This window comes from Rhinopithecus roxellana, chromosome 8 (genome assembly GCF_007565055.1).
Source record: "Rhinopithecus roxellana isolate Shanxi Qingling chromosome 8, ASM756505v1, whole genome shotgun sequence".
NCBI classification, from domain to species: Eukaryota; Metazoa; Chordata; class Mammalia; order Primates; family Cercopithecidae; genus Rhinopithecus; species Rhinopithecus roxellana.
The window spans coordinates 42,678,370-42,705,857 of NC_044556.1; the positions used below are offsets into that span (position 1 = coordinate 42,678,370).

General features: G+C 45.6%; 2 protein-coding genes across 3 annotated transcripts in view; one reads left to right on the plus strand and one right to left on the minus strand.

Annotated features, from left to right (window-relative positions):
* TDRD10 (tudor domain containing 10) overlaps positions 1-14,610 on the minus strand; it is a 53,142-nt gene extending 38,532 nt beyond the window's left edge. The window contains exons 1-4 of the mRNA XM_030937206.1: positions 14,331-14,610; positions 10,487-10,515; positions 10,060-10,139; positions 8,683-8,741 (exon numbers count right to left, since the gene is read on the minus strand). Of these exons, the coding sequence (XP_030793066.1) occupies positions 8,683-8,741; positions 10,060-10,139; positions 10,487-10,488 (141 nt within the window). The 5' untranslated portion in view covers positions 10,489-10,515; positions 14,331-14,610. The remainder of the gene's footprint in view (positions 1-8,682; positions 8,742-10,059; positions 10,140-10,486; positions 10,516-14,330) is intronic.
* Positions 14,611-15,087: 477 nt separating this feature from the next.
* SHE (Src homology 2 domain containing E) overlaps positions 15,088-27,488 on the plus strand; it is a 31,959-nt gene continuing 19,558 nt past the window's right edge. For both annotated transcript variants that reach the window (XM_030937205.1, XM_010364688.2), the window contains exons 1-2: positions 15,088-15,936; positions 18,155-18,281. In XM_030937205.1, the coding sequence (XP_030793065.1) occupies positions 15,346-15,936; positions 18,155-18,281 (718 nt within the window). In that variant the 5' untranslated portion in view covers positions 15,088-15,345. The remainder of the gene's footprint in view (positions 15,937-18,154; positions 18,282-27,488) is intronic.

The window sequence follows — 27,488 nt, forward strand, 5'->3', positions numbered from 1 at the left end:
GATCTTAGTTATTTCTTGCCTTCTGCTAGCTTTTGAATGTATTTGCTCTTGCTTCTCTAGTTCTTTTATGATGTTAAGGTGTCAATTTTAGATCTTTCCAGCTTTCTCTTGTGGGCATTTAGTGCTATAAATTTCCCTCTACACGCTGCTTTAAATGTGTCCCAGAGATTCTGGTATGTTGTATCTTTGTTCTCACTGGTTTCAAAGAACATCTTTATTTCTGCCTTCATTTTGTTATGTACTCAGTAGTCATTCAGGAGCAGGTTGTTTGGTTTCCATGTAGTTGAGCGGTTTTGATTGAGTTTCTTAGTCCTGAGTTCCAGTTTGATTGCACTGTGGTCTGAGAGACAGTTTGTTATACTTTCTGTTCTTTCACATTTGCTGAGGAGTGCTTTACTTCCAACTATGTGGTCAATTTTGAAATAATTGTGATGTGGTGCTGAGAAGAATGTATATTCTGTTGATTTGGGGTGGAGAGTTCTGTAGATGTCTATTAGGTCCGCTTGGTGCAGAGTTGAGTTCAATTCCTGAATATCCTTGTTAACTTTGTCTTGTTGATCTGTCTAATGTTGACAGTGGGGTGTTGAAGTCTCCCATTATTATTGTATGGGAGTCTAAGTCTCTTTGTAAGTCTCTTAAGGACTTGCTTTATGAATCTGGGTGCTCCTGTATTGGGTGCATATATATTTAGGATAGTTAGCTCTTCCTGTTGAATTGATCTCATTATGTAATGGCCTTCTTTGTCTCTTTTGATCTTTGATGGTTTAAAGTCTGTTTTAACAGAGACTAGGATTGCAATCCCTGCCTTGTTTTGTTTTCCATTTGCTTGGTAGATCTTCCTCCATCCCTTTATTTTGAGCCTATGTGTGTCTCTACATGTGAGATGGGTCTCCTGAATATAGCAAACTGATGGGTCTTGACTCTTTATCCAATTTGCCAAACTGTATCTTTTAATTGGACCATTTAGTCCATTTACATTGAAGGTTAATATTGTTATGTGTGAACTTGATCCTGTCATTGTGATATTAGCTGGTTATTTTGCTCGTTAGTTGATGCAATTTCTTCCTAGCATCAATGGTCTTTACATTTTGGCATGTTTTTGCAATGGCTGGTACCAGCTGTTCCTTTCCATGTTTAGTGCTTCCTTCAGGATCTCTTGTAGGGCAGGCCTGGTGGTGACAAAATCTCTCAGCATTTGCTTGTCAGTAAAGGATTTTATTTCTCCTTCACTTATGAAGCTTAGTTTGGCTGGATATGAAATTCTGGGTTGAAAATTCTTTTCTTTAAGAATGTTGAATATTGGCCCCTACTCTCTTCTGGCTTGTAGAGTTTCTGCCGAGACATCCTCTGTTAGTCTGATGGGCTTCCCTTTGTGGGTAACCCGACCTTTCTCTCTGGCTGCCCTTAACATTTTTTCCTTCATTTCAACTTTGGTGAATCTGACAATTATGTGCCTTGGCGCATAACTGGGAGAGGAGTATCTTTGTGGCGTTCTCTGTATTTCCTGAATTTGAATGTTGGCCTGCCTTACTAGGTTGGGGAAGTTCTCCTGGATGATATCCTAAAAAGTATTTTCCAGCTTGGTTCCATTTTCCCCCTCACTTTCAGGTACACCAATCAGATGCAGATTTGGTCTTTTCCCATAATCCCATATATGTTGGAGGCTTTGTTCATTTCTTTTTCCTCTTTTTTCTCTAGACTTCTCTTCTCGCTTCATTTCATTCATTTGATCTTCAATCACTGATACTCTTCCTTCCAGTTGATTGAGTCGGTTACTGAAGCTTGTGCATTTGTCACGTAATTCTCGTGTCATGGTTTTTATCTCTATCAGTTCATTTATGGCCTTCTCTGCATTGATTATTCTAGTTATCCATTCTTCCATTCTTTTTTCAAGATTTTTAGTTTCTTTGCACTGGGTATGTAGTTCCTCCTTTAGCTCTGAGAAGTTTGATTGACTTCTTCTCTCAACTCGTCAAAGTCATTCTCCGTCCAACTTTGATCCGTTGCTGGCAATGAGCTGCATTCCTTTGGAGGGGGAGATGCGCTCTGATTTTTTGAATTTCCAGCTTTTCTGCCCTGCTTTTTCCCCATCTTTGTGGTTTTATCTGCCTTTGGTCTTTGATGATGGTGATGTACTGATGGGGTTTTGGTGTGGGTGTCCTTTCTGTTTGTTAGTTTTCCTTCTAACAGTCAGGACACTCAGCTGCAGGTCTGTTGGAGTTTGCTTGAGGTCCACTCCAGACCCTATTTGCCTGGGTATCAGCAGCGGAGGCTGCAGAAGATAGAATATTGCTGAACAGCAAGTGTTGCTGTCTGATTCTTGCTCTGGAAATTTCGTTGCAGAGGTGTGCCCAGCCATGTGAGGTGTGAGGTGTCGTTCTGCACCTAGTGGGGGATGTCTCCTAGTTAGGTTACTCAAGGGTCAGGGACCCACTTGAACATGCATGCAGTCTGTCCATTCTCAGATCTCAACCTCCGTGCTGGGAGACCCACTGCTCTCTTCAAAGCTGTCAGACAGGGTCATTTACATCTGCAGAGGTTTCTGCTGCTTTTTGTTTAGCTATGCCCTATCCCCAGAGGTGGAATCTACAGAGGCAGGCAGGCCTCCTTGAACTGCGGTGGTCTCCACCCAGTTAGAGCTTCCTGGTGGCTTTGTTTACCTACTTAAGCCTCAGCAATGGCGGGCGCCCCTCCCCCAGCCTCACTGCTGCCTTTCAGTTAGATCTCAGACTGCTGTGCTAGCAATGAGGGAGGCTCCATTGGCGTGGTGCCCTCTGGGCCAGATGTGGGATATAATCTCCTGGTGTGCCGTTTGCTAAGACCCTTGGTAAAGCACAGTATTAGGGTGGGAGTTACCTGATTTTCCAGGTGTTGTGTGTCTCAGTTTCCCTTGACTAGGAAAAGGGATTCCCTTCCCCTTTGTGCTTCCCAGGTGAGGCGATGCCTCGCCCTGCTTCAGCTCTCACTGGTCAGGCTGCACCAGCTGACTAGCACCAATTGTCCAGCACTCCCCAGTGAGACGGACCCAGTACTTCAGTTGAAAATGCAGAAATCACCCGTCTTCTGTGTCACTCATGCTGGGAGCTGGAGGCTGGAGCTGTCTCTATTTGGCCATCTTGCTCAGGATCTCAGCGGCATTATTTTGGTCTTCCATTCCCTGTATTTCCTTTTGACTACAAATCTGTCATACAGCTTCACTAGTATAGGTGTTTTTTTGGTAGAACTTTAAAATGCTGTGGTTGCCTTTATCTTGCATCACTTTTTAGGGGGCTCATATCTGGTTATCTCATTTTTAGTGAGGCTAAAATTAGCAAGCTCAAATGGTAACATCCTGATCCATCCATTGTAAAAGTGCCCATCAATACTTTACCTGATGAATTAAGGAAGCTCAGATAACCACTGCCTGAAACAGGTATCTTACTGGGCTTTGCAAAATGGTCATTTTTTAATTCTATCATTTATTCTGCATTTATGAGCTACAGTTCTTCTGTAAAGAACTTTCTCTCATTCACTAGGGTTTTTTTCCCCCTGAAAATGCTATTACATTGGTGTTGGAAAAACAAAATAAATACTTCTTCCTTCTCTTTAATTATCAAGTTTTATGTTAATGAACCATTATCTTTCCATTTTTAGCTGTCCAGTGTTATTTCTCCCTTCTTTATACCATTACAAATTAATGCTTTTTTAAATCATTGGTGAATTTTAATCAAATGTAGTACTTTATGCTCAAATTGCTCCGTCTTTGGCGCATGGGACACCCTCTTTGCTTGCACTTGTGTCTTTTTCTTTTTGTTTGGAAACTTTCAAATCAGAATAAAAACAGATAAAATAGTATTACAAATCCCTATATGCCTATTACTCAGCAGCCTCAGCCTCAGCAATTCTCAATTCATGGCCATTCCCATTTCACCGTAACATCTCTCCCAGCCACTAGGCTATTCTGAAACAAATCTCAAACACCACATTGCTTTACATGCAAACATTTCAGCACAAATTCCAAGAAATAAGAACACCACCTCTAAATAAACCACCTCTGAATAAAACCTCCTGTCTTTTCATTCAAATTTCAATAGTCTTCGATAGCTTTCTGGCATAACAGCTCCAGATCTGGAATCAGCCATTTTTCTAAGAAGGCCTGGTTCTCTTTAGTGGAAAAGAACACAATCTATGGGCTAGGTGTGTTACTGCTATTGGGTAATCAGAGCTCCAAGGTCTCTCAGTGGACACAGCTAGAAGACATGCACCTTAAAAGGGGAAAAAGTCGCCGGGTGCAGTATCTCATGCCTGTAATCCCAGCACTTTGGGAGGCTGAGGCGGGCAGATCACCTGAGGTCAGGAGTTCGAAAGCAGCTTGACCATCATGGAGAAATCCCATCTCTACTAAAAATACAAATTGATTCAGGCGTGGTGGCGCATGCCTGTAATCCCAGCTACTCGGGAGACTAAAGCACAACTGTTTGAACCTGGGAGTCAGAGGTTGCAGAGAGCTGAGATCCAGCCACTGCACTCCAGCCCGGGCAACAAGAGCGAAACTCTGTCTTAAAAAAAAAAAAAAAAAAAAGGAACAAAATACTAAGACACACTCTAACACAAATGAACCCTGAAAACATGCTTAGTGAAAGAATACACAGAATTCCACAATGTATGATTCTATTGATATAAAATGTCCAGAATAGGAAATCCTTAAGAGACAGAAAGTAGATTCGTGGTTACCAGGGGCTGGGAGGAAGGGGGAAAGGGAAGGACTGCTAATGGGTATGAGGTTTATTTTGGGGGTGATGAAAATGTTCAGGAATTAGGATTGATGGCTGCACAATCTTGTGCATATACTAATAACTGAATTGTACTTTTTTTTTTTTTTTGGAGACACAGTTTCACTCTGTCGCCTAGGCTGGAGTGCAGTGGCCCAATCTCGTCTCACTGCACCCTGTGTCTCCTGGGTTCAAGCGATTCTTGTGCCTCAACTTCCTGAGTAGCTGGGATTAGAGGTGTGTGCCACCATGCCTGGATACTTTTTGTTGTTGTTGTTATTGTTGTTGTTGTTTGAAATGGAGTCTCGCTCTGTTGCCAGGCTGCAGTCCAGTGGGGCAACCGTGGCTCGTGGCAACCTCCATTTCCCGGGTTCAAGTGATTTCCCTGCCTCAGCCTCTTGAGTAGCTGGGACTACAGGCGCGCGCCACCATGCCCAGCTAATTTTTTATATTTTAGTAGAGACAGGGTTTCACCATGTTGGCCAGGCTGGTCTCGAACTCCTGACCTTGTGATCCACCCACCTCAGCCTCCCAAAGTGCTGGGATTACAGGTGTGAGCCACTACACCCGGCTAATTTTTGTATTATTAGTAGAGATGGGATTTCACTATGTTGACTAGGCTGTTCTAAAACTTCTGATGTCAAGTTATCCACCCGCCTCAGCCTCCCAAAGTGCTGGGATTACAGGCCTGAGTCACCACACCTGGCCTGAATTGTACACTTTTAAATAACAAATTTTCCAGACTGTGCAACATGGTAAGACTCCATAGTTACTAAAATTACAAAAACATAGCCAGGCATGGTGGTGCGCACCTGTGGTCCCAGCTATATAGGAGGCTATGATCGCTTAAGCCTTGAGGGCAGAGGTTGCAGTGAGCTGAGATCGCAACACTGCAGTCCAGTCTGGGTGATAAAATGAGACCCCGTCTCAAACAAACAAACAAACAAAAAGGTAATGGTAAATTTTAAGATATGTAAATAATATCTATATTAAAATTTTTTTTTTTTTTGAAAGAGGGTCTCACTCTTGTTGCCCAGGCCTGAGCACAATGGCACGCGATCTCAGCTCACTGCAACCTCCACCTCCTGGGTTCAAGTGATTCTCCTGCCTTAGCCTCCCAAGTAGCTGAGATTACAGGCATGCGCCACCACGCCCAGCTAATTTTTGTATTTTTAGTAGAGGCGGGGTTTCTCTATGTTGGTCAGGCTGGTCTCGAACCCCTGATCTCAGGTGATCCGCCCGCCTCTGCCTCCCAAACTGCTGGGATTACAGGCGTGAGCCACCATGCCCGGACTTTAAAATGTTAATTACATGAAAAGGTTTTTTAAAATACTGGCTATTGTAGTAGATGATCTTCCAACTCTGACCCAAGATTCTTGTGTCTTCTACCAGAAACTTGGAAACTGCTGCAGGCCAATTTATTAGTTTGTAATCAGGGTAAAATCTCAGAAGTTTCAGTTTTTTTGTTTTTGTTTTTTTGAGATAGAGTCTCACTGTGCTGCCCAGGCTAGACTGCAGTGGCACAATCTTGGCTCACTGCAAGCTTCACCTGCCGCGTTCACGCCATTCTCCTGCCTCAGCCTCCCGAGTAGCTGGGACTACAGGCACCCGCCACCATGCCTGGCTAATTTTTTGTATTTTTAGTAGAGGCAGGGTTTCACCGTGTTAGCCAGGATGGTCTTGATCTCCTGACCTTATGATCCGCCTGCCTCGGCCTCCCAAAGTGCTGGGATTAAAGGTGTGAACCACCACACTCGGCTCGTTTCACAGTTCTTGACATGGCATTAATGTTATCATTAGAAATTTCTTTTTCTCTTTTCTTTTTTTGTTTTAAGACACGTGGTCTCTTTTTTTGTTTTAAGAGACGTGGTCTCACTGCCTAGACTGGTCTTGAACTCCTTGGGCTCAAGTGATCCTTCTGCCTCAGCCTCCCAAAGTACTGGGATTATAGCTGTAAACTACCATGCCTGGTCTAGAAATTTCTTTTTAAAACCTTACTCCTTCTCTAAAGGACAACTCAAATCTTTCCTATGAGGCTGGTCCAAGTTTGAGTCGAAAGAAGGCACTATGGGGAGGGCTGCTGCTTTCTGTGAAGGGGATGAGGATGAAACGTTCCCTTACCATGGTGTGGGACAGTATGGCCAAGCAAGCCCCAGGAGCTGGGCTCTGGAATGGGGTCTACTGGGTAGGGGGGAAGAGAGAGGTGGCAGGACTGCTCAGCATCTTACCTCCCCAGACCACTGCAGGACCCACATGTAGGGCTCCTCTGCCCACTTCACTGTCAAGTAACAGGTTGGAGCAGCCTGCCAAAATGGGGGAGGAGAACCAGCCCCAGTAGGCTCATCTATCAGGTGCCAGGAATCCCCCAGCCTGCCCCTTTGATTGAATATGATTTCATTTATTGGATCACAATGACTTACTATGCTCCAATATCATTTTCTTCTCTCTGTCAGACAAAACATAATGGTCCATCTTTTATTTGGTGAGTTATTTCCATATCTTATCGGTTACATGATTTGGCACAAAGCAAAGGACATGGGACTTGGGAGCAACTGAACCTGGATTCCACTCCTGGCTGACCACTCACTAGGTCGGTGTACTTAGCTGAGGGACGTGACCTCTCAGAGCCTTGGCTGTCTCATCTCCAAGATGGGGGCATTACCACCAACCAGAGTTACAATAATAATTTAATAAAATCGGCCGGGCGCAGTGGCTCAAGCCTGTAATCCCAGCACTTTGGGAGGCCGAGATGGGCGGATCACGAGGTCAGGAGATCAAGACCATCCTGGCTAACACGGTGAAACCCCGTCTCTATTAAAAAATACAAAAAAACTAGCCAGGTGAGGTGGCAGGCGCCTGTAGTCCCAGCTAATGTAGTCTCAGCTACTTGGGAGGCGGAGGCAGGAGAATGGCGTAAACCCGGGAGGCAGAGCTTGCAGCGAGCTGAGATCTGGCCACTGCACTCCAGCCTGGGCGACAGAGCGAGACTCCGTCTCAAAAAAAAAAATTAAAAATCACATGAATAAAGCATTTAGCTTACTTCCTAGAGCATGCCTGACAGTTAAAATATAGTAAATAGTGTAAAGGAATAAAGTACAACTGGGCGGAGATGATTGAGTAGAACTGGTTAGCAAGGGAAAATGGAGACCAAGAAAATTGTGAAAAATGTCTGGCATGCTGCAGGGGATCCACAAAGGTTAGTTTCTCTCGTCCTTCTTCCAGGATTGCGCTCCTTGAGGGCAAGGACTAGGCTGTTTATCTTTAAGCATGACAAGCTGCGGGCACAATATTTTGCATGTAGTAGATGCCAAAAAAAAAAGAGTCAGGCGGTGCTTCATTTCAATAGATCATACTTTCATTCTCCTTTCATCTGTACTTCAAATACACTTACTACAAAATTTAAGCACTTATATTGTTTTATAATTATTTCAGGTTTGTTGGTCTGGCCTCTCCAAATAGACAGTAAGGTGCCTGGGGTCAAAAATACGATTGCTTACATTCTACTCTCTAAGTCCCACTAACACAGCACTGACCTAACCAGCTCATTTCAAAGTCAAATAGGTGTCATTTTTTTTGGCTGAAACCAACTGCTCCCCATTACCAAAGGATCAGCAGCTGAGCCCTAACAAGGTCCCTTCCTAAAAAGAAGCTGCCTCAACCCAAAGTGACAAGAAGGCTGACTAACCCTCCAGGTATACAGGGATAAAGAGTGGGACTAACTGTCTGGGATGCCAGTTTAGCATTTCAGTGCTAAAACTGGGAAAGTCCGAGGCAAACTGTGATGCACTGGTTACCCTAGTCACCAACCAGTGACTGTCTGCACTATCATAGCTCTCAAACATCTTTAAAAACTGGGGAAATTAAGTTACTGGCAGGTTACTAAGTCATATGGGAAGGCCAAGGAAGATAAGCAGCCTATTATGAAGAATACCTTAGAAATATCCAGTGGAAGATTGCCAACATACACCTCTGTCTCTCTTTTCTTGAATCCTAAGAAGAAAAACAGCATTAAATGGCAGGAATACATATGGTTAGAGGATTCAGAGGAGTCAGAACACATAAGTCACTTTTTGTATTTCTTTCTTTCTTCCTTTTTTTTTTTTTTTTTTTTTTTTCTTGAGACAGAGTCTTGCTCTGTCACCCAGGCTGGAGTGCAGTGGTATGATCATGGCTCACTACAGCCTCGACCTCCCAGGTCTACACAATCCTCCCACCTCAGCCTCACAAGTGACTGGGACTACAGGCATATGCCACCATAACTGGCTTTTTTTTTTTTTTTTGGTAGAGACAGGGTCTCTCTGTTGCCCAGCCTGGTCTCAAATTCCTGTGCTCAAGCAATCCTCCTACCTCAGTCTCCCAAAGTCCTGGGATTACAGGCGTGAGTCACTGCACCTGACTTCACTTTTTCTTCAATGTTAAAATATTCCCATGCACATACACCCCTACAAACATCCCCCAACCCCCGTGCACACTGAATGGCTATACTGAACCCAATCATTCAGCAATACTTATCAATATTAAGGAGTGGTCCATGATAAGTGCTGGCCGTGCATATCCCTGCCTTCCCCACAACAGGGGATCACTCTGCAGGGACCCAGAGCCATGGGCACACCAGGAATCCAGCACTTGCAACCAGAGAGGTAATTATGAAGTGTTTCGGGACCCATGGGGTTGTGCTTCCCGAGTTAACACTAAGCTGACAGTGGGCAGCATGCAGGGACCTAGGGGAATGCAGGAGGGAGGCTGAAGGGAATCCAGGCAGAGGGAACAGCCCATGCCAGGACATGGAGATACGAAAAAGCTCATTTGGAAAATTGCTCACAGCCAGGACTAGGTGCCAGGTGGATTGCACACCGCATGCAGTGAGTGGTGAGAGAGGAGGCTAGAAAGGCAGGTGAGGCCAAACTATGAAATAACAGAAGGTTATACCATAGCAGTCACAGTTTATTCCACTGGCTGGGTGATATGGGTGAGGGCTGTAACCAGTTAGGGGGTGTCAATAGACCTGGGTTTCAGAAAGATCACTTTGGAGATGGTAGAGGGAAAATTGGAAGAAGGCACAAGTGAAACAGAAGCATGGGATTAGGTGCAGCAGGTGCACTAGGGAGTAAGGGTCTGCATCACAGCAGTGGCAGGCGTCACATCCACTATGAGACAGGAAACATGGTGGCTGACTAGAGGAAAAGCAGAATTTAGGCAGAACTCAAATTTCACACTGAACAGAACTGGGCAGACTGGGAACCATTAACTGGGATCCAAGTTGTAGGATGAGAGTTCCAGTACAAGCGAATCCCCCAGCCTAACTTACCTGGAGATTTCTGCTCTTCCAACACTCCATTCTTCCCAAACAGTTTAGCAGACAGTTGGGGGTCACTACTATTCCAGGACCTGTCAAAGACAGGTGTCAGCATCAAACCTCCCAAGCTCAGACTCCGACAAAAGGAAACATGTGCCAGGCCTAACCAGAGGGGCCTTGCATAAACCTCCATTCCCCTTCCTGACCAAGGACTTCCCTTCCTCCTCCCAGAATCAGGTTCCAAGCCAGGAAGACCTCCATTAGACCTTTTAAATCACTAACAGTTAAAGTATACTTAGGGTTAGGATTGACTGGCAAGAGATGCCAGTCTTAAGACCGGGGCATGGTGAGACAGGAATGGGAGAAAGAGAAGGCTGGGGGATGGAGCGAGGCTTGTTCATTAGCAAAAATTGTTCATTAGCAAAAGGAAGTGACTTACATGCTGCAGTTGCTTTCCAACAGGATCTCCTGCAAAGCCAACCGGCCACAGTCAGAGGAATGCCAGGATAGTTCACCATCATGTAACCACTGAATAGGTACTGTGGTAAGCAGAATAATGCCCCCCTCCCCCGACCAAAAGTGGTCCACATCCTAATCCTTAGAACCTGTGAATATATTAGATTCATGGCAAGGTTGCAGATGGAGTTAAGGTTGCCCATCAACTGACAAAACAGGCCCAGCACGGTAGCTCACGCTTGTAATCTCAACACTTTGGGAGGCCAAGGCGGGTGGATCACCTGAGGTCAGGAGTTCAAGACCAGCCTGGCCAACATGACGAAAACCTGTCTCTACCAAAAATACAAAAATTAGCTGGGTGTGGTGACAGGCACCTGTAATCCCAGCTACTCAGGAGGCTGAGGCAGGAGAATTGCTTGAACTCGGGAGGCAGAGGTTTCAGTGAGCCAAGATTGGGCCACTGCACTCCAGCCTGGGCGACAGAGTGAGACAACGTCTCAAAAAAAAAAAAAAAAAAAGAGAGAGAGAGGTGACAACAGAAACAAAGTTAAAGTGATGTGATATGAGAAGGACTGGACTACTGTTGTTGGCTTTGAGGATGGAGGAAGGGGCTGCAGGCCAAGGAATGCTGGCAGCCTCTAAAAGCTGGAAAAGGCAGGGAAATGGATTCTCCAACTAAAGCCTCCAGAAGGAACACAGCCCTGTCGAAACCTTGATTTTAGCCCACTGAGATGTGTGTCAGACTTGTGACTTACAGAGCTGTGGGATAATATTTGTGTTGTTTAAGCCACTAAGGTTGTAGTATTTTGTAATGAAAGCAAATAGAAAACTAATACAGATAGCATGAGCAACTTTAAAACCACACACAGCTCCGCACAGTGGCTAGCCTGTGGAAATAACAGAACTTTTGGAGTTAGATGCATCTGTGAGTCCAGCCCAGAGACCTTGGGCAAATTTCAACTATCAAATCAGAATCAAAACACCCATGTCATAGATCATGGCAGTGAACTGAGACACTGCACTTGAAGTACTTGCCAGGTGTCAAGAACTCAATGGTAGTTATTGTGTTTATTTTTATGGTTTTCACGGGCACTTTCCTACAATTCCCTTTTTACAAATGAGAAAACCAAAGCTCAAGGATATCAGATGATTTTATAAAATTATAAAAGATACTGAGGTAACTCAGTCCTGTGATTCCAAAGCCTTGGTTCTCTTTCTACAGATAACAAGGCCATCAAAGTCATTTTAAAGGGATTTTTTTCCTGTATTTTACGGAAAACATAAATTAAAACATTAAATTTTAAAATAAAACAGTAACTCTTTTCTCTAACTTATTCCCAGCTATAGGAGAGAACAATCATTTTAGCTGCAACCAACTCTAAATAGAACTAAAAGTAGTTCAGATAATTAAAAGACTTAGGTATGGATGGATAAAAATGGAGAGAGAGGTTTGTGGGCAAAATCAGAGATACAGGATGTTAGCCCCAGTTCCTGGTAATCCCTGGAAAAGCCTATGGGCTTCTGGAACAGAACAGGCACTGAGATCTCCCAAGCCAAGGCCCAGCATAAATCTGTCCAAGATGCCTTTAAGGGCCTGCCGGCTACTATGCTAAGCAGCCAATGCACATTGTCATTTAATCCTCACTCAAACTCTAAGAGGGAGACGTTGTTAACGCATGTTACAGATGAAGTCCCGGAGGTGCAAAGGTGATAACCTAGTATCTGGCCAAGATCACTTAGTACCCATGCTCACAAATGGGAGAAGCCTGTTTTTGTTGTGAATCCAAACCATATGACCGTATGATTCCAAAGTGCTGAGTTTCTTTCCAATCTATTGTTTGGTCTGGAGAAGTATCCTATTTGCGTAGTTTTTTTGTTGTTGCTTTTTGTTTTTTTTGTTTTTGTGTCGCCCAGGCTGGAGTGCAATGGTGCGATCTTGGCTCACTGCAACCTCTGCCTCCCACGTTCAAGCGATTCTCCCACCCTAGCCTCCCAGATTGCTGGGACTACAGGCACGCACTACCACGTCGGCTAATTTTTGTGTTTTTAGTAGGGACGAGGTTTTGCCATGTTGGCCAGGCTTTATTTGTGTTTTTAAAAAGACCTAAAGAATACATAAGGTGCTCTTACGACTCACCAACAAAGACAACAAATAAACCGATTAAAAAGTGAGCAAAGGATCTGCTAGACATTTCTCTGAAGACAAATGGCCAATAAGCACATGAAAAGATGCTCTGCATCTTTGGCCATTAGGAAAGTGCAAATCAAAACCACAATGATAACACTTCATATCAATCAGGGTGGCTAAAAGCAAGAGATACAGATAACATCCTGTACTTCTAACAGGTGTTAAGGACATGAAGAAACAGGAGCCCACATATTGCTGGTAGGAATGTAAAATGGTGCAGCCACTTTGGAAAAGTTTAGCAGGCTCTCAAAAAGTTAGACAGGGAATTACCATATGACCCAGCAAGTCCACTCCTGGGTAACTATTCAAGAGAAATTCAAATATGTGTCCACACAAAGACATTTCCACGAATATTCATAGTAGTGTTGCTTATAGCAGCCAAAAAGTGAAAACAATCCAAATATCCATCAACTGATGAATGAATGAAGTGCGGTATAGCAATACAATACAATATTATTTAGCGATATAAAAGGAATGAAGTAGTAATACATGCTATACAACCTGGATGAATCTCAAAAATGATGCTAAAGGAAAGAAGGCCACATATTGCATGATTCCACTTCTCTGAAAAGTCCTGAATAGACAAATCAGTAAAGATAGAAAGTAGATTAGTGGCTGCCCAGGATTGGGGAGGCAGAGAGGGAAAAGAGGAGTGACTGCTAACTGACAGGAGATCTCTTTTGGGGGTGATGAAGATGTTCTAAAATTAGATTGTTGTGATGGTTGTACTGTAAACACACCAAATATACTGAAAACACTTGAGGTGCACACTTAGAACAGGTGAATTTTATGGTATGTGAATTATATCTCAATAAAGCTTTAAAAAAATGTCAATACGCATTTTCATGAACGGTCAGTATGAGCAAGCATTTCTTCAGCTTTCAAACCTCACAAACCACCACCCACACAAACGAGGCCTTCCACAGCCGGGATCATTCTGTTTCCATGACTTGTATATGAGGACTCAGTGTTGCTCAGCTCCTGCAGCACATTTAGTTTGCTAAACTAAAAGATTTCTGTTCAGCAAACTAAGTTTAAATTTCGTTTTTTTAAACCATAAAGTTTTTTTTTTTTTTGGCTTTTTGAGACAGAGTCTGGCTCTGTCGCCCAGGCCGGAGTGCAATGACACAATCTTAGCTCACTGCAACCTCCGCCTCCCGGGTTCAAGCGATTCTCCTGCCTCAGCCTCCTGAGTAGCTGAAACTATAGGCGCGCACCACCACGCCCAGCTAATTTTTGTACTTTTAGTAGAGACCGGGTTTCACCATATTGGCCAGGCTGGGCTCGAACTCTTGACCTCAGGTGATCTGCCCGCCTCGGCCTCCCAAAGTGCTGGGATTACAGTCGTGAGCCACCGCGCCCGGTCTCAGAAAGTTTTTAAAGGGCTTCGAAGGGACGGAGGAATGGCAGAGGCGTCTTTTCCCATAAAGTGGCCACAGTTCTGCACATGGCGCTCCCAGCCTGCACAAATCCGGACTAGGAGGGCCGCTCCCACCCGGCGCGAGCGAGCGACGTCCCCGCGGGAACAGAGACCTCTTTCCCCCGTCCATCGGGACGAGGGCGTTTTCCACAGCTGCCTGCCGACGCCCCTCCCTCCCAACCCTCGCCCGGCAGCCCGGGACCTGGGGACAAGTCATACCTCGTGTCGCGGGCCACGCGCGTCCACCTGCGGTCGCGACGCCCAGCCTTCGCGCCTTCTCCCTCCGCGCTCCGCCCCCTCAGAGCCCGGGGGCACGGGGCGGGCCTTGCCGGCAGCCAATCCCCAGCGGCCACGGGGGTAAGAGCCTCGCGGCGCCCAGGACCGTGTGCCGCCGGAGAGTAACGGAAGTAGCGCAGGAGCTGGTGACCGTTGTCCCTGCGTCCGACCCTCAGCCCGCAACCTCTGTCCTACGGCCAAAAATAACGTTTGCAGAAAGAGCGCAGCGGAGTAGGTGGGCGAGGGGCGCCTGGCGCTGTGCGGGCCAAGGGGATTCCTTCCTGGGGGTGAGCGGCGCACGTGACACTCCTGGGCGCGTGTGAAGGCAGCGCCCGGCCGAGACCGGCTCCGTGCAGACACGGGCTGTCGGCGGCAGCAGGGAGCTCTCCGGTCAGTGGGGCGCGGCCGGTTCGCACGTGCGGCCGCAGCACCTTTCTCCCGAGCTCGCAGCCTCGGACCCGCCTCTCCCGTGGCGCTCACCCCGCCGCCCCTGGCTCTGAGCAGGAGGTGGCGGGGCTGGGAGGCGCCAGCCGCGGAGGGGAGGGGCGCGCGAAGTTGATGGGCCGTCCGCCGTCCGTCCACCGTCTGTCGCGGCGCCGAGGACACTCCCGCCGCCTCCGCTCGGTCCCCTCTGGTCCCTGGGAGCGTGGGCTGGGCCGCAGAGGGCTTCCGTGGGCCTGGCCTCTCCCACCGCGGGAGCAAAGAGCAGGGGGAAGCCCCCGGCCCCCTCCGCGAGCCACGGTGTCCTCGGGCCGGGCAGGCGTTGAAGACGAGCCCGGGCGGGGCCCCCGTGTTCGTGCCTGTCGCCTGCCGTGTCCGGAGCAGAGGCTAGCGCCCGCCCGCTCGGCGCCCCGGGCCGTGAGGACCCCACCCTGCCGGGCGTGGGCGACGGCCGGACGGGTGGCGGAGCAGCCGTCGCGGGGCCTCGCCGCGGCCTCCAGCGCCCGAGTCACGGGGAATGCAGTGGCCCCCGACCCCTGGCGCCTCTGCGTGTCTGGGCTGGGCCTCCTCGCTCGCCTCCTTCACGGCCGCGACGCTCCTGGGCCGAGCCGGCCCGGGCCCCCTCATGGCGGCCAAGTGGTTCAAGGAGTTCCCCCTGAACCTGAAGACCGTGTCGGAGCGGGCCAAGCCCGGGGGCGGCGGCGGCAAACTGCGCAAGAACTCGGAGGCGGGCGGCGCTGGGCCGGGTCCTGGCAAGGGCCGCAAGAACTCGGCGGCCGAGCTGGGGAGCGGCAGGGCCGGCATCGGCCCCAAGGACAGCCGGCTGTCCCGCGACAGCCTGCAGGGTCTGATTCAGGCCGCCGCGGGCAAGGGCCGCAAAAACTCCCGGGCCACAGAGGAGGAGCCCCACCGGGGTGCGACCAAGAGCTCCGGCTGCAGCACCTACATCAACAGGCTCATCAAAGTGGACACTCAGGAGAAGAACGGGAAGAGCAACTACCCCAGTAGCAGTAGCTCCAGCTCCAGCTCCTCTTCCTCCGCGTCCTCTTCCCCTTCCTCCCTGGGGCCTGAGCTGGACAAGGGCAAGATTATTAAGCAGCAAGACACGGTAAGAATGCAGCCTCCCTTGGACCACCTCTCAGTTGAAGGGGAGCCGCGGGCACCTGCGAAGCCCTAGGCTTCTTTAGACCTAAGAGGCGATGAGGATAGGTTTCCTAAGGTCCTTTCTCCCTCCACAATTCGGGAACTCCTGAACGACCATTTAAAACTCTTAGACGGTTTTTTAATTCTTGAAAAATTCTTATTCTAGAGGTGGGGAGCTTTGCAGAAATGTACTAGCCATTGAATTTTGTTAGCAGTTTAGAAGAGTCGTTGAATGAGATATTCCTGTTTGGTTACATTTGACCCTTTTATAGATGTAGTTTATTTTAATTTTGATATTCAGGGGAATTGCAAAGCTAGACTTGTGTATGCCTTTTATGCTTCTTGAACATAAGGAATGGTAACCTCTCAACTGTGTAAGTATGCATTTCAAAGCTTCAGGAAATGGGTTGACCAACCGCCTTCCCCACTGATTTGGAAGTTCCATCATTTTCTGCAGTTCCACCGAGTAAAGCGTTCCTCGGAGCTTCAGCAAGTCTCCAAGACTGCTGCCCTTTCATTCATTCCATGGGTATTTGTTGTGCAGCAACCGTATGAGAAAAGGGGCACAGGGCATCAGGGACTGTGGGGAATACAGAATATGACAAGAAAATGCTCTCAAGGAGATTACAGATGAGAAGAGAGGCTGTGTCCTGCGACCGACACACTGGAGGTTTTCTGGGTGCTGTCCAGTGTGGAAAAGTTAAGAAAAGGAGTGTGAACATAGGAAGGGACTCCATCCATTCTTGCTGAGTTGAGTTGGTCTGATTTGGTTGTTTTTATCTTCTCTCCGATGTGAAACGGGGAGAGAAAAGAGCTCAAACCGAGATTTCAGACTCCGGTCCAGGCGATCATTTCCTAACATGGGAGCTTTAATATTCTCTTGCCCTGACTTCAAACCTGCTACCTCCCTGGATGAAGTCAAGAGCCCATAATACATGCTATGTATGTCTGCATTGAGCACTTCTATTCATTCCTCCATTCATTTTTTCATGCTGTAAATACAGCATGCCCACCCTGAGCCAGGCACTGAGCGGAGAGCTGTGTAAAGATGGACAGGGACCCAGCTCATGTTATTCAGTGGTCCACCTGACTGTGTGACTAGATCACAATCACCTTGAAGCCAAGGGCTGAGTATCATCTTAGGTTCCTCACTGTATCTTGCAACTGCAGTACACATGGTGGGTAGTCAAGATAAATGTTTGTTAAGTGAATGGCAGTCGCAGTCACAGTCCCTTGCAGTGGTTGTCTGGTTATTTTTATGGTTGTCACTTCTGGATGTCTGAAGTTTCTGAGACTATTTCCAGGCTGTTTCCTCCTCTTCGCTTCTCCTCATGTATCTGAATTCTCACCAACTCCAGTGTTATTTCTAAACTCTTTGGAGAATGTAACGGAGGTTGTGGAGCAAGGCCTGGAGGAGCTTCCTCCGTGAGAAGGGTCCCCTAACCTCTGGTGTTGTCACCCATGTTGTCACACATCACCTCCTCAGGCACCTTCTATTTTTGGAAAGACAGATGCTTTCTGACACAAAATAGGGGATCCCAGATAGGGATCAAAACCCTATCTGGTCTGTAGCCTGTGACAGTCAATTTGCCTATGAATTGTTGAACGAAGAACGCCTACAATACTGTTTAGTACTGACCTATTTCTCATTTATGAAGCCTGTCTCTTTGGAGCTGTAATCCACTCCTTGAGGACAGGAAGGATGCCTTAGGTTTATTTTGACTCCCTCACAGTGCCTAGCCAGTGCTGGTGGATGACTGACTGACTCATTATGACTGTACTGCTCAGCGGATTGAAGTTTGAAAAACTCAATTCATAGGGTATATGGTAAAGCCACATACCCTTTTTGCTGTAAAGCCACGGGTACCCTTCACTCCCCACCCACATCCACCCCTGCCACCCTCTAACTCAGAAAAGGTTTAATGCTTGGGGAAATAAAGGAAGGTATAAAGAGCCTTGGGGATAAGTGAGTTTAGATGAATTGTTGCAAATCAACTATACAACCAAAAAAATCAGGTGTTTATCTAACTGGGACACATAGTCAAGTGCAAAAGCTATCTGGAACTGGTTGTAGAGATTTTGACCTCTTTGGAGATGCAGGAGATGTCAGTAGCCATTTTGATACCATTGCCATTTTGGTTTATGGTGGCCCTTAGCAACTGTCCTTTTTTGTTATTTTACAGGTCATCATTTTAGAAGACTATGCTGACCCTTATGATGCTAAACGCACAAAGGGTCAAAGGGATGCAGAGAGAGTCGGAGAGAACGATGGTTACATGGAACCATATGATGCACAACAAATGATAACAGGTTTGTAACAGGCTCTGCAGAATAGGGACTGAAATCTCACACTCAGAGTGTTGTAATACAGCAACCCGTGTCTATTGGGGAAGAGGGATAAAACAGTTTAACCAGATCCTGCTGACTTGAAGAAACAGAAAGTAGACCCCAAACTAATGTCAGACTAGGTAACTTCCTTTATGATTTAGTATCCTTCAGAGTTTTAGAATTTAAAGGAGTCTTTAAAGTTTTTCTAGTTTTGTGCAAGATGGCATTTATGAGTGCAGATCTGCTCAGAATGTGATGTTCAGTTTTAACATGATTATATACATTTTGGGGCCACTTTCAGAAGCTTTAACATTCATAATGGGAGTCATACATCTTACCAAGGATCTAATACATACTTAAGGGAGTTTAATCTATTAAAAAATGCAAGCATGGCCAGGCACAGTAGCTCATGCCTGTAATTCCAGCACTTTGGGAGAGAGGTGGGCAGATCACATGAGGCCAAGAGTTTGAGACCAGCCTGGCCAACATAACAAAACCCCATCTCTACTAAAAATACAAAAATTAGCCAGGCATGGTGGTGCACACCTGTAATCCCACCTCGTTGAGGATCTGAGGCACGAGAATCACTTGAACCAGGGAGGAGGAGGTTGCAACAAGCCAAGATCACGCCACTGCACTCCAGCCTGGGCGACAAAGCAAAAAAAAAAAAAAAAAAAAAAAAAAGCCCAGGCACAGTGGCTCACGCCAATAATCCCAGCACTTTGGTAGGGCGAACTGGGAGGATCACCTGAGGTCGGGAGTTTGAGACCAGCCTGACCAGTGTGGAGAAACCCTGTCTCTACTAAAAAAAAAAAAAAAAAAAACACACACAAAATTAGCCAGGCATGGTGGTGCATGCCTATAATCCCAGCTACTCAGGAGACTGAGGCAGGAGAATTGCTTGAACCTGGGAGGTAGAGATTGCAGTGAGCTGAGATCACGCCATTGCACTCTAGCCTGGGCAACAGGAATGAAATTCTGTCTTAAAAAAAAAAATGCAGGCCGGGCGTGGTGGCTCAAGCCTGTAATCCCAGCACTTTGGGAGGCCGAGACGGGCGGATCACGAGGTCAGGAGATCGAGACCATCCTGGCTAACACGGTGAAACCCCGTCTCTACTAAAAAAAATACAAAAAGCTAGCCGGGCGAGGTGGCGGGCGTCTGTAGTCCCAGCTACTCGGGAGGCTGAGGCAGGAGAATGGCGTAAACCCGGAAGGCGGAGCTTGCAGTGAGCTGAGATCCGGCCACTGCACTCCAGCCCGGGCGACAGAGCAAGACTCCGTCTCAAAAAAAAAAAAAAAAAAAATGCAAATATGCGATTCTGCATTTTGTAGTAGAAGACTTTCTCAAGTTCTACAATATTGGATCCAAAAGTTTAATTACTAAGCAATAATTAACAATCACTGCTGGCTGGGTGTGGTGGCTCACGCCTGTAATCCCAGCACTTTTGGAGGCCGAGGTGGGCGGATCACCTGAGGTCAGGAGTTCGAGATCAGTCTGACCAACATGGAGAAATCCCGTCTCTACTAAAAATACAAAAAATTAGCTGGCATCATGGTGCATGCCTGTAATTCCAGCTATTCGGGAGGCTGAGGCAGGAGAATCGCTTGAACTCGCGAGGCAGAGGTTGTGGTGAGCCGAGATCGTGCCATTGCACTCCAGCCTAGCCAACAATAGCGAAATTCTGTCTCAAAAAAAAAAACAAAACTGCTGTAAACCAAGCCATTCAAGGCAAACCACCTAAAACCAAAGACTAATCTTGTAACTTTTCAAGTCAGAACAATTCCAGTTTGTGAGCTAAGCAGTCACTCTGTCATTCTTAGTGTCAAACTTTTCCCTTTTAGTCATAATTAAGTTGATATAAATGATACTTAAATAGAAATAATATAGAGTTATTTGTGAACTTTATGTATTCATCTAGTTTTCCTTAAACATTCTTCCATCCATAATGAAAAATGTAGTTGCTGAGTGCTGACTCAAGGGAGCCTTATTTGAATCTTGTGGGTTTCATGCCTGGGAAGAGTAACTGGTGCCACATGAAAGACTCTGTCTCTTCTGTTTAGAACAGATTGAAGAGTTGTCAAGCTCACGTTCTGTAAGTATAGTCTCAGAAGAGTTGAGCAGAGGGTAGTGGCAGCACACTGGAAAGGGCCAAGACAGGCTTCAGAATGAAAACGAGCTGGAACAGGAAAGCCTGGCTCCGCTTCCTGCTTCTCTGCTTACAGAGATAAGGCAGTCCGTGTGGGGAGGGTGTACCCTGGCCAGGCTGTGACCCTGAAGGTCACTGGACTGTGACCCCTAATGAAATCTGTGAATGAAAGGAAGTGAAAATGAACTGTCAGAGTTTTAAAAAACATCAGAGCCTTGAAAGGAATAGGGAAAAGGATTTACTTTTACATAAAATTGAGGGAAAGGATTTTCTTAGTTTTATGCTTGTGATTCACCTTTCTTTGTCCTTGGGTTATTATTCTTATCTTTTTCTTTAACTAAAGTAGGTAGTTTATACCGTACATCTGTTTATTTTGAGAGCTGCACTGATAAGAGGGAACGTGCTGTGATTTTATAAAAATGAATATAATTTTGGTGGTTTTTTTGTTTTTTCATGTAATTCCCACAAGAGCTCTGTAAGCTAGGGGACTACAATGCTGTCCCCCTCATGACAGGGTGAAAAAAAACAAGATCAAAGGGATTCGGGCTTGCCTGTGTTCAGGAGACGTTTTAAGAGACAGAGCAGGAATTAGCACCCGGATCTCCCACTCCATATTGAGTGGTCTGTCCCCGACACCACATGGCGTTCAGGACACACTTGAAATGCCATATGCAAAACCACCGTAAACTTCACCCATAAGTGAGGCATCTTTCCGCCCAACCAAGAATGATGTCTTCAGAAGTCAAAATTGTCCAACATGGAATAAATGTAATAATAATCACTAGCATTTAATATTTGAGGGTGTATTAAGTTCCATGCTCTGTTTTAAACAATTTCTGAAAATAAATTCATTTAGGAATACAAAATTAATATATTCAATTGGCAAATAAATTCAAATTTATTAAAAATCCAAATTACTAACTTTCTAAACTAGTGATCTAAGTATACTTTGCTCTTTAAAAAAATTTAGTTTGTGGATTTTAAAGTTTCTTCATTTCGAATATTCGAAATCAGTGTAGAGACTCTACGTCTTATTCTACCCATAGGTTAGAAGCTGGACAGAATAACAGGAAGTGAGTTTATCGGAAGCTAGAAATAAAAGATTTGCCGCTGGGCTTTTGTTTTTTGTTTTTTAAAACCCTTTACTTTTTTATTCAGTTTGCTTCTTGTGTACCTGATTGTCAAGTCCAAGTTCAGAAATTTCCCATCTTTCTTGAGAAACGATAGAGATTTTTTTTACTTGTTTCAGCATTTCTGGAGATGGAAAGGATTTTAATGAACACAGTTAAACTGTGGAGTGGTTAAATCTGTGTTGCCATTCTCTGTATTGCCTTTTTTCTACCAGTGAAATGGGAATTACAGGCCTGGTTTTAACAGTATCTTAGGTGTGTGGAATACTGCCCATATGTTGTTTTAGAATACCCAACAAATATTTCTTGGGAGTTTATTTGTTATGTACTAAGCCCTGTCCTGAGCTCTGGGCATACAGGAAACAAGACCCACATGATTTCTGCCCTTGGACCTCACAACCTAAGGGGGAAGCAGACCTAACACCAGCAAAGAAAATAAGTCATTGAAAAGCATGATTAAGTGCCATGAAGTTGAGAATAGGAGCCAGCATCTACCTCAGGGGCAGAGGAAACCCAGAGAAGCCCATGGCTTTCCTGTGGCCAAATCGCTATGGGACCCAGGCTCCCTGGGTCCCCCCAAAACTTTGCTCTTTTAAAAATTAAGAATTTATGAATTTATGAGTAAATTATCACTGAGATTTATCTAGAGGATTGTTCATAAAAAGATATGACTGAATACAAGGCAATATTCATAAAAACCTCTTGTTTTTCTGCTAAATTCACAGGAACATTTCAACTAAATAGTCTAGCTAAAATATTTAGCTAAATATTTAGCAGAAATATTCTACATAGTCTAGCATTAGGAGTTTTAGCCACCATTTGAAACGTTAGCATTGGACGGGTCTTTAAAAGTTCCCATTGGCTAGTTAGCATGAGGCTTCTTTCCGCAGTTGATGTCATACAGCTGTAACTTGAGAGCTTACTAGGTACCAGCCTGGCCAAATTACCTCACTAAATCTTGCAACAACCCTGTAAAGTGTTTTGTTTGTTGAGATGGAGTCTTGCTGTGTTGCCCAGGCTGGAATGCAATCTCAGCTCACTGCAACCTCTGCCTCCCAGGTTCAAGTGATTCTCCTGCCTCAGCCTCCCAAGTAGCTGGGATTACAGGCACCTGCCACCACACCTGGCTAATTATTGTATTTTTAGTAGAGACAGGGTTTCACCATGTTGGTCAGACTGGTCTCAAACTCCTGACCTCAAGTGATCCTCGTGCCTCGGCCTCCCAAAGTACTGGGATTGCCAGCCACAAAGTGAGCCACCTTGCAAGTGGGTTTCTTTACAGTTGAGGAAACCTAGGTTCAGAAAGATTAAATAATTTGTCCAAATTACACAACTGAAAATACCGTGTCATTCAGCAAGCTGTAGTTTTAGCTTTTGAGCTCCAGTCGAAGATTATTTTTAAAATTTTATTTTTACTTCCAAATGATTTTGTTGGTTTGTTTAAATAGCCAAATCTAAAAGAGAACCTCACTGTTCGAGTCTCCATTAAAAAAAAAAAAAAGCTATTATGTCCATCTGGCCAGGCCCAGTGGCTCATGCATGTAATCCTAGCACTCTGGGAGGCCAAGGTGGGAGGATCAGTTGAGACCAGGAGTTCAAGACCAACGTAGCCAACATCGTGGGACCCCATCTCTAAAAAAAAAAAAAAAAAAAAAAAAATTATGTCCATCTTTGCCTGTGATTTAAACAGAAAAAAACCTTATGGAAAAAAGTGCAAATGAATACTGGTTTTGATTTGTCTTTATTCTCCTTGCTAAATTTCAGGGTTTCTGAATTATACCTGCTTTTGTTCAGATGTTTAGATTTATTCAGTAAGAAAATATTAAAGTGATTTTAAAAGCTTGAGCATGATCAGATGTGAGTAAAAAATTGCCAAACAGCCCTGTTTCTGATGCCAGAAGGAAAATAGAGTCTTAAGAGGCTCTAAGTTTAATGTTTTGGAAACATGAAATGGATTAAAATGAATTAGGGAAACAGGCACATTATTTGGAAATTGGAATTAACATTTTACATGAAATCATTTGAGCATAAGGCATGGACTCTGGAGTTGGTAATAACTGGCCTTACCATAACTACTGCATGAGTGGTATACCTAGTCAATACAGCCATGAGTTAGACACTCCAGAGACAATTCTATTTTCATAGAGCATTCTGGACTATATAGGGCAATACTTACTGCTAACTACAATTAATTTAGTAAAAGAAAATCTTAGTCTTCTGCTAAGACTTTCTTGTTTTCGTGTGAATGGCATAATTACCTGCAGCGAGTTGGGGATTGAGAAGGGAAAATTTTGGGCCCCTATAATGTTTCACACCAACCAACTGCATGTTTTTAGTAGGTGCACGTCAGTCCTGAGCTTCAGCCCCAGGCGCAAATGAGTGTTTATCTGCTGCCCGTCCCCTGCATTCTGTTGTCTGCTGTGGTAAATGGCCTCTATCGGCAGCCAGGGTGTAGCTTCCTCTTGCCATTTCCTCCTTCTCAGGCTCGTTTCCTCTTGGAGCCAGCTCTGCACGTCAGGGGCTATTCTCCCTGCAGGAAGGGTCGACTTGCAGCCCCACGATTGTTTCTGTTTCTATGGCGCCTCAGGTTTGGGGGCAGCCAGGTGTTGGAATGGACTGGAAGGTTACTCCCCTTGAAGGGGGCGGGTGGTATGGGGAGGGAAGGCCTGTGCTCAAGCCCTTTCTCCCCCTAATTAAACATTGATTCAAAAGATGATAGCAGTTTGCATATTTTGCCTAATCCCAGGATCCTGCAAGAAAGGATTCTCAACTCCATGCTTTGTGTATCTCCCAGAACTTTTAAGTATGGGGAGACTGTCTAAATAGAAGGACCTCATTGCAAAAGTAAAAACTCAAACACATGTGTAATAACTCAAGATTCTAATCACTATACATCATTTTATTTTATTTTAGGGGAGGTGGGCTGGAGGGCCTGATGGGAACACTGCCCGTCCACCCTGTACATCATTTTAATCCAAATGTATTGAAATGTCCTTGTGAGCAGGGCTCCTTCTGTCTTAAGGTTGGAATCACCTCTTTTTCCTTTTAGTTTAGCTGGGGCAGAATTGCAGCGAGGACCTTGGGAAAGGGTTTCCCCAGCCTGTGCCAGATGGTCTCAACTGAGTGTAAACTATGATTAGAAACCTAAAAATTCTATTCTATATTCATCCTTTGAACTCCTTTGTGTTTTCTGCTTCCCTTTTCTTAGTTCTTTAGAAAAGTTCCTTTTAAAAAAATTACAGCCTTGTCTTAATTGAACCAAGAACAGAGTATGTTTTTGTTTCTTGTTTTCCATATCTCCGTTTGGAGTAAGCAATGAAGAAGAAAAGCTGTAGGATTGAGAGTCCAGGAACTCAGGAGATGCAGCTCTGACCTCAGACAACCCCAGATACCTGGCCTGGCCTGGGGGTGGGGGCCAGGGACAGTTCTTCCGACTCTTACATTCTGATGTGGAAGTTGTAGACACAAGCAGTACCTTTCTCCTCAGGATGGGACTAGCAATGACAGATAGGCTCTGGAGCACGAGGAAGCAGGATGGGGGCTGTGGGCACCCAGGAGGTGTGGAAGTGGTTCTCAGGTTTAGCTGCTCTTTAGAATCACCTGGGGGATTTTTACACTCTGACTCCCACGCTGCGCCCCAGACCAATCCAGTCCGAACCTCTGGTGGTTAAAGCAGTATGCGTTAAAGCCCCCAGGTGATTTCAATGAGCTGTCCCTGCACAGAATTTGAGACAGCTGCTGACAGCCCCTAGTCAGCAGAGAACTGTAACCTCAGCCTGTACCTAAGTTTTGCGCTTTTGAATTTGGTGTCCTGATTTTAATAACGTTTCCCTGATTTGTTGCCCTCTTTTTGTTATAGAGGTCTTAATGAGTCAGTGGTATTTCTCCACGGACCATCCCCATGCCTGTTTTGAAGTTACAAATAGAAAGTCTTTCCACTCTTTGTGTCTGTGGCCCTGCGGTCTCTTGAGCCTCTTCCTCCTCACCTGACCCCTCAGCCTTCTTGGCTGGCACCTCTCCTTCCAGCCACCCTTAACTGAAGGAGTCCCAGATTCTGCCTTTGATCCTCTCTCGTTTTCAATCTACCCTCCTTTTCTCTTGTGATTGCTTTCATTCTCACAATATTCACAACGATCCATTTGTTAACCCCTTGACATATTCATCCAGATCCACACTGTCACCTGCCTGGAGACATTCTACAGCTCCCTCCCCTCCCTCTCCTCCCATCCATCCATCCAATCATTATTTAGCATAATGATATGTCCTGCAATAATAAACAAGATATGGTGGTCTCTGCCCTGGCAGACTCCACCAAATTGAAAATACAAATGCGTCAACATATAAATGGATGCAGTGGGAGAAGAGCAGGGTAAGAGTGGGTTGGTCCAGCCTTGGCACCTGATCAACTCTGTGGGGCATCAGAGAAGAAGGTGGGTAGGAAAGGCTTCTCCAGAGAGGAGAAGATGCTGAGTTAGATTGTAAAGGATTGCAAGATTGCCAGGACACAGGTGGGCTCAAGACAGTGTAGTATACAGGGAACTGTAGAACATTGGTCAGAGCAAAGAGTTGAATTGTGGAGAGATGGGGCAGGGTAGTGTCGAGAAATTGGGGAGAAAGACAGTGACCTACTCATATAAGCCTCCCATGCCGTTCTAAGTGTTCTTCACTTCTTGTTTTTTTTTTTTTTTTTTTTTTGAGACAAAGTCTGGCTCTGTCTCCCAGGCTGGAGTGCAGTGGCGCGATCTCGGCTCACTGCAACCTCCACCTCCCGGGTTCACACAATTCTCCTGCCTCAGCCTCCTGAGTAGCTGGGACTACAGGCGCCCACCACCACGCCCAGCTAATTTTTTGTATTTTTAGTAGAAACAGGGTTTCACTGTGTTCGCCAGGATGGTCTCGATCTCCTGACCTTGTGATCCGCCCACCTTGGCCTCCCAAAGTGCTGGGATTACAGGCGTGAGCCACCACGCCTGGCCTCTTCACTTCTTAAGTAGACAGTCGGGAGCTTATGAGGTGTTAAGAGATGAAATGAGATATCTGCATATAGAAAGTTTCTCCTTGACTATGACCAGGTAGAGGATGGTTTGAAGGCTTCCTGATGGGCGTTTAGAAGAGCCACAAAAATGACGCTTCTGTTGGTCTATAATGTAGACTCTGCATCACCAGCTCTGGTTGTCCAGACTCCAGCCATCTCTAAGTCTACCTGGCAAGGCCCCTTGACCCCAGGATGCTCACCACCCTGTGCTGCTAGTTCCTTTTCACTGTGGCTGGCTGGCTGGTTAGCTAGCTAGTAGTTGGTTGGTTTGCATCTGGTTTTTTCCATCTATTTTTATGCCCCAGTTCAGACTGTACCTTTCTGATTTACTCTATCCTGTACACCATGGTTAGAGTTATCTTCCAGTGAAACACACATGTAATTGTTATTCCTTGCTAAAATAAAAAAACAAAAAACCTTATAATGGTTTTGTATTACATACACAACCGTCTAAACTTTGTGTCCTTACTTTTAAAATGTCTACACCTTGGCACTTGGCTTGCCTGTGCTTCCAGCTGCTTGTCTCACTACCCATTGCCTCTCTCCTTTGTGGTCTTCTGGTCTTTAGACTCATCTCTCAGCTCCTCATTGTGGAACAAGACCTCTATCGTTCCCACCTCCATATCTTCACTCATGCAGCTTCCTCCACTGGAAATGACCTTCTCTATCAAAGTCAACTCATCTTCCATTTCTTTTCCACTTGGAGTCAATCCAAGTGTAGTGGCTAAAGAGTATAGCTTCTAGAGCCCAACTTCCTGCTTCTGAATCCAGGCTTTGGCACTTACTGGTTTAGGCAATTTCCTTAAACTCTTTGTGCTTCAGTTTTCTCTTCTGTAATAAATAATGATATCCCATAATCACAGAGGGATTGTGAAAG